Genomic DNA, 7,257 nt, shown 5'->3' on the forward strand with positions numbered 1-7,257 from the left:
GTCTTCTGCAATATCAGTTAATACGAGGTGTGTCAGAAAGGTTCCAGGACTGGTGTCACAAAAGATATATTTCAAACCCAAACTACAAGTTTTCCCCTTCTGACCACCAACCAGCACGTCTACAACGAGATCCTGCAGCGTTTGCTTCGTTCAAGAGTTGTGGCAGGACAAGTCGTGGCTGATTCACCATGACAGCGCGCCTGCTCACACCGCCCTGAGCATCCCACAGTTCCTGGCTGAGAAGAACATCTCCGTGCTGGAGCATCCTCCCTACTCACCCCACATAGTTCCGTGGGATTGCTTCCTCTTCCCCAAGCTCAAGGGGTCATCAAGGGGACCCATTTAGAAGACGTGGACGACATCAAGATGGCTGTGACGACGGAGCTGAGGAGGATCCCAGACGAATCCTTCCAGGAGTGCATGGTGGTGTGGCAGAGAAGGCTGGAGAAGACTCCAGGAAGATTACTAGGAAAGGGAAAACTTGTAGTTTGTAGTCTGACACACCTCATATATTGTAAATTTATTACATTTTTATCAACAATTTGTCAGTTAACAATTATTTATTTCAGATCATTTTAAACTAACTTTTCCTAGTGTGGTCACAAATTAAGATAAAGGGCGAGCGAACCGTTTGTCTTACCAAGATACTGATTTTTAAGGTTTTTAAAGCCCTTATATACGGATCCTGCTGCTGCCTGATGCTGCAGGTATTTAATTAAATCAAAGGGGAGACTCATACAAGCTGCTGAGAGTAACAAGCTTCAGCTCCAGTTAACATCTGTCAACAACCTGGGTACCATTTATTATCGGTGACTCTCATTAATCCGACGCCTGGCTTGTGTCTGTCGTCCTGGCAGTTAAATTATTACCAACATTTCAGTTTGTAATTGATGTAAAACTGTCGGGCAAAGTGAGCGAGAAATGCGTTTTGTGATTTTGGCAGCAAACCGTCTCTTTAGCTCTCTGTGTGCTGTTTTTGCTCCAGTATCGGTGCTTCCCCGAATCGCTTCACGGAACTCAAAGCACATTTTTGTGTGTGTGTGCCTGTCAATGTGACTGCATGCACTTTAGACCGCAGCTGTGCAGAAAGTGATACGGAAACGTCATTAGGTCCAATCTAGTGCGACTGCCATCACCGCTGTGGATAAGTCACCAAGGTGCTCATTCAGACGTGAAGCCGACACATTCAAATGCTGTCAGATTAACGGAAAGGAAAGCACGGCTTTAGTTCCATTATTCCGGGATCTATCTTGATTCTATCTTCTACTCAGGTCTCATTTCAGTCAGACGTCAGCGTTGCCGCTTTACTCTACTTGTGCTCTACTGACTGCTCTGACGTTTTTGTAGGAATTTGAAAACTCTTTAAGCGAGAACTCAACAGACAATCACAGGAGGAAGAGCCCAAGGGCAGCTTCTGTGAATAAAATGCTGTCTAGATGGTGTTTATAATTCAAATGCTAAATCCAACCTTGCAGTTTTAATATCAAAACAAAATGAAATAGTCAATAAATTAAGTCGCGGCAAGTACAGATGGCGCAGAGGAACCTAAGTGGCTTTTAGCAGCGCGCCCTGGCAGAAATAAGCATCGTTTTATCCTCAAGTCTATCCATTTATTAACAACGTCAAGCCAGATTTAAACTATAGGCTTTAGCAGACCATTAATCTGACAGAGATGTGGTGGAATCTGGCACAGCAGGAGCCATTAAATTAAGTTTTCTGACCATTATGACATGAATCTAATTAAAATGAGAGACTAAATACATTGTAAGTATGGGGGGAGGTACAGTGCAGCTTTAGTTTTATGGTTTGGATTAGAAAAATATTGGTCTAAACTAAAATATCTGTCTAATTATCACTGCTTAAGTTTGGAGGATAAACAGTGTCAGCCAAAAGTTTGGATACAACTGGTAATTCAAAGGTGTTTCTTTATGTTTTTTCAACAATTTGGCTGAATTCCTCGTCCTCTAAATATGTTTGAGATGGTCAGCGGCTGACAGTTCATCATTACTTTAAGACATGACGGTCGGTCAGTCTGGAGAACGTCAAAAAGTTTGTTCAGTCACAAAAACAAATCAGAAGCGATGATGAAACTGGCTCTCATGAGGACCACCCTGGGAAAGAAAGAAAGACCAAGAGTTCCCTCTGCTGCAGAGGAGAAGTTCTTTTAACAGAGTTACACATCAATGCTTCCCAGAGTTCAAGCAGCAGACACGTCTCAACTGTTTGGAGGAGACTGTGTGAATCAGGGCTTCATGGTTGAACTGCTGCAAGAAAAACACTGCTGAGGGAGACCGAGAAGAAGGAAACCGCTCAGCCCAAGAAACACAAGGAATGGACGGAAGATTGGTGGAAATCTGGACTTCACTATGAGAGTACAAATGGGAGGTTTTGAGTTCCAGCTGCTTTGTCTTTGTCAGATTCGGAAAAGGTGAACGGGTGGTAACTGTCTAATGGTGCCCACCGCAAAGCGTGAAGAAAAACATCTCATGAACCCACTTAGATCGGCCTCACAAACGTCTGTATATGTGGGACCTCCTTCAAGACAGTGAGAGAACCTTTAGTGACGACATCTTGAAGCTGCTTGTCAGAATACAAAGGGTATAATGTACGGCGGCCAACGGGGGCAAAGGCCGTGTACACAAACAAGCTGCATATACATGAATGCGTTGCATAAACAGAAACACGCTGCAAAAAGAAATCACTGCACATCCAGTCACACAACGGAAGTGCCACAGGCCTCTAGGGGCAGTTTTTAAGTCTGTAACATTCCAGTCACTGTGATTCTATGGGTGCTGAAGTGGTGTTTTACTACCATCTCCCTGTGTTCTCTCTGGTATTTATGTTTATCCATGGAGATGAGAGAATACACACCTTTTCATACAGCTACTAACGCTATTTGTCTCGCTCACCGTTGTCTGCCTCTCAGGTGAAAAGCTCACTACTGCCCCTAGAGGCCTGGGGCACTTAGGTTGTGTGACTGCAGCATTTTGGTTTGAGTAAAATCTTTTCATTTACGACGTAATTCCATTTGGGTTATTTCAACAATTTCATGTCTTTCATTTTGCTCTGTACTGGAGGAAGCAGTAAAAATACCGAAAAAAAACAAAGTGATTCAGTAGAAGGCAGCTGGACTCCTTTTTTTTTTGATTCATGAAGATGTTCATCCAAGAGGATTCCTCACCTCTAACTGACTGATGGGTAGCCTTAAGTATTTATTCTCACTCCAGAATCAGGGATCTATGACATTACTTATCAGGTACTTACAGCGCAGTCCTGACAACCAACCAGAGGTAGTTTTACAGCCATACACATCATGTTTTTTGTTCATTACGGGCTGTTAGCAACACAATTTTGAGGTGATAAGAAATACCAGGGACTCTGATTACAGTCTGTTTATGGCGTTACTCAGTTCCGACATCTTCTCTCTTTTCTTTATTGCAGTAGTTTCAGCAAAAGTAATAAGGTCACAGCAGTGGCATAGAAGCCCCTCTGCTAACCAGAGTTGTAGCAGTGGTATGGCAGAGTATCAAGACAACATTATGACAAAGTAGTTTGTCCTACTTCTTTGCCTACTGCATGCAACAGTACACAGTTTGTAGGGGAAGCTGCAGGACGTACTGTAAGTCAAAAATATGCGGTTTAGAACAAAGGGGGTGTGTTTTGGTGAGAAACTCTGAATGTACACACAGCTTGTTTTGCCTTTAAGTTGGCAGGAAATCTGAACAAGCATCTCTTTTCCTTCCAGTAAGCGTGACAGACGCCGTCGCCAGCGCCGTGTTTCAGACCATGTTGACCGTGTGCCACAGAAAACGACCCAAACTCTGCAAACAGCTCCTCAAACGCATCATGGAGTATCTGACGAGTCGCAGCGCTGCTCCCGGAGTGAGGTAAGAGAATCTGGTGCACTGAAACTTATTTTTAAGTATACTGACCTGTTTTTTTTTTTTTATTTACAAGGCTTTGTTGTTTTTGCTTTCCCCGTAGCCCACTTCTGGTCTTTCTGAAGGACCAGGCCTCCAGTCGCCTCATAGAGACCATCATCCAGCTGTCCCACAAGTCTCTTCTCAGGGACCTCTACAAGAACCACCTCAAGGGTCAGCTGGTCGATCTGGCCCTCCATCCCATCGCCAACTTCCCCGTACAGAGGCTAACCGCAGCCGCAGCCAAATACAAACTGGTAGGGCCACGTTTTGTGTTCAAGCAGACGGGAGGGATGATTTTGCGGCCGCTGCTAATTCCCCTCACGGTTCCTTTCCTCCACAGTTCCTGAGGCTGTTTGACGAGCTGGTCCAGGGCGTGGAGGCCATCTTGGCCGTGGGTCACATGGGTGTGATCGTCCAGCTGGCAGAAAGCTGCGCAGAAAGCGAAGAGAGACAGGACGAGATAATGCAGTGCCTCCTCAGTGTAAGCTACGAGGAGCTGTTATTAAAATGCAGAGATCCACGTGGGTCTTAAATCAATACAACACCTCCTCCTCCTCCTCCTCTATGAGGGAAATTGATGGTGCACAACAACTACTTAACGTTTGATTGGTGGATAATGGAAGCCCTGTTGATTCGTTGCCTCCCAGGCTTTCCACTGCGCTGAGCCCGGCTCCAGACACGTCAGCTGCCTCCCTCTCTTCATGTCCCTGCTCACCTACGAGGTGTACTACCACTCTGAAACAGCAGAGGGCAACATACAGACAGAGGTAAACAGCCGAGGGACGTCTGGCCAAATCAGTTGTGGCTGGATTTTAATTCATTTCAGTTGAATTAGCAGCTCCAGACAACCCTCCTGATTACTACTGAGCTGATGTTGGATCGGTATTTCAAATGCAGTGAGGTGGTTTTGTCGGTTGTTCGCAGGTCCCACTGACCTCCATCTGTTACCACGGCTCCCGGCTGGTCCAGGCGTTGGCTCGCTTCAAGGAGCGGTCACTCCTCCTCAGCAGCCTGCGAACTCTGACCCCCGCTGACCTCCTCACGCTGGCCTCTGACCCGGCAGGCAGCCACGTCCTCCAGGCCCTCATCACCACGTCCAGCGACAAGGGCAGGGGCAAGATCCTCAAGAGACTGGAGGTACATGTGATGACCTAATTTGATTAGATTTTTTTTATTAGTATAATTGTAAAAAATGACTCCAAGAAGATGCAACATATGTAAGATTCATCATCATTGTCTTTCCTTGTCACAATGTTTGTCCTCCCAGGGTCAGTACGTCCAAATGGCCTGTTCACGGTTGGGCAGTCGGGTACTTGAAGCTGTGTGGAACAGCGCCTCAGTCAGTCAGAGGCAAAGCATCGCGCAGGAACTAGGTAATGCTAGTGCTTTCAGACACTTTGCTCCTTTCTGTTAATCTGATGGCGTGTGTCACTTTCTTTGTAAAATTCGCACGGAGCTCCTACAAGTCCGAATCTAGTAGCATTTCTGTATCACTTTCAACATGACACAAGCATGAAGACACAACTATGAAGCGCGTGATGTCACATAAACAAATCGACACGCACAAGCTTTTTCCACATTTGAGCACCAATTTTAGTCCAAACACATCACACACAACACCTTTCTCTACCATTTCACATTTACTACAAACCAAAATGTCCGTAAACATAAAACTTAACGGGGATGAAGACAGACTGCAGCAGATTAATCAGACTCACCAATAAAGAGCTCAATCCAGGTTTCGACAAAACGCTAACAGAAGCTGAAGTTGGTAGGAGTTGTAGCTGTTTGTAGGAGTCCTTCCTCAGACAGCAGCAGGATCCATATGAGCGTTTCCAAAGCAGCAGCAACAGGAATTAAATTAATAACTTACAAATTGTCCTTGATATGGAGACAGGATCGATCAGGATGTAACAGCAAGTCACACTGTACTTCTCTTCACCTTAGACAGGTGAGCTGCCACATAGCGAATCAAGATTTAAGCTGCGGTTAAATTATTTGAAGTCGTTTGTTTGTTGTTGTGTTTTTACTACACATTATGTCATGTGGCGTACTGTCTGTTGTCATGTGTGTGACAAACATCACACATACCGCTGCTATCCCCGTCACCATGTTGTGTTCGCCTGAATGAATCCGTGAGGACCAATAACATAAAAGCGACCTATTACTGGATGATAGAGTGCCATCGCTTTAACAGACCGACGAGGCCAGGATTGTTTCTATCTCTGAAAAGGGCAACTGACAGAAGCTTTCACTCACTTCGGTACAAAACACATTTCCTGTCGCTCACTTCCCTATTCATGACTCCCATTCCTGTCTCTCTCTCTCTCTTCCTTTTCCAGTTCCCAGCGAAAACCAGCTGAGGTCGGATCAGTTTGCTCGTCATGTGTGGGCCAAATTCGCCCTCTCTCACTTCACACACAGAAGAGCCCACTGGCAGGAAATACAGACCGGAGAGTCCAAGAAGCGGAAGCTTTTCAGCGACATTCTGGAATGAAAAGTACATATTTGAACAATCTTTTAGCGATTTCTTTTTTTTTCAGTGTAATTGAATAAAAGAATATGAAATGATTCCTTAATCGTGTGCTCATTTTAAGCTTCTATTAAGGATGTACTATTGAATGTAAGAAGCAGTTTGACCTGCAGGGGCCACTGGAGGAGCATTTATTCAGAAGCTGAGGCCTTTAATCCAGTAGCTCAGCTGTGTGAACACAAACAGTCACTGAAACACTGACCACAGACTCACAACTGCTACAACTTTTAATTTCTAAATCTTATATTCGGTGTGTTTTTCACCCTGGGTACTGATGAATGATCTTATTAAAGCTAACACAGTAAGTCGACGAGCTTCTGTCAAACTTAACGGCCTTCCATCAGAGGTCTGAGAATTATCAGCCTCTTTCAAGCTATGATCGATTCTTCGGTTCATGAACGTGATGCCGCCTCGCAATTCCGTAACGGAAACACAACAAATTGAGGCTCTAAGAAAATCGTTCCGCGGCTCAGCGGCTGCTTTTGTCGCAGGCTTGGAGACACATTCATTGATTATCGATTGATTTGAAGAAGCTTTTATTTGGCAGGTGCCTCACTGTGGAGGGAAAAAGACACAGGGGCGAGAAGCCACAATGCAAGACGGCGCTTGCCTTCAGTGTGGGGAGCGACAACAACAAAGAGCGCCACACCCCGAGACAGTCTGTGTCTATTGACAGTTTCTAGATGTGAACCTCCTTGTGGAGCTGCCTCCAGGGGTCCGGTTCTTGTGCTTTTCATCCATCTTGTGAAGTAGAGCAGTGGTGGAAAAAGTAGTCAGTTCTTGTGCTACAATAAAAGTAAG

At 45.1% G+C, this 7,257-nt stretch overlaps 1 protein-coding gene across 1 annotated transcript in view; it reads left to right on the forward strand.

Moving 5' to 3' along the window:
* nop9 (NOP9 nucleolar protein) overlaps positions 1 to 6,495 on the forward strand; it is a 13,601-nt gene extending 7,106 nt beyond the window's left edge. The window contains exons 6-12 of the mRNA XM_008299573.1: positions 3,746 to 3,887; positions 3,985 to 4,177; positions 4,264 to 4,404; positions 4,571 to 4,690; positions 4,848 to 5,060; positions 5,191 to 5,296; positions 6,266 to 6,495. Of these exons, the coding sequence (XP_008297795.1) occupies positions 3,746 to 3,887; positions 3,985 to 4,177; positions 4,264 to 4,404; positions 4,571 to 4,690; positions 4,848 to 5,060; positions 5,191 to 5,296; positions 6,266 to 6,420 (1,070 nt within the window). The 3' untranslated portion in view covers positions 6,421 to 6,495. The remainder of the gene's footprint in view (positions 1 to 3,745; positions 3,888 to 3,984; positions 4,178 to 4,263; positions 4,405 to 4,570; positions 4,691 to 4,847; positions 5,061 to 5,190; positions 5,297 to 6,265) is intronic.
* Positions 6,496 to 7,257: the final 762 nt, after the last annotated feature.

The sequence above is a fragment of the Stegastes partitus genome, unplaced genomic scaffold (genome assembly GCF_000690725.1).
Source record: "Stegastes partitus isolate 25-593 unplaced genomic scaffold, Stegastes_partitus-1.0.2 Scaffold1434, whole genome shotgun sequence".
In the NCBI taxonomy this organism is placed as follows: domain Eukaryota; kingdom Metazoa; phylum Chordata; class Actinopteri; family Pomacentridae; genus Stegastes; species Stegastes partitus.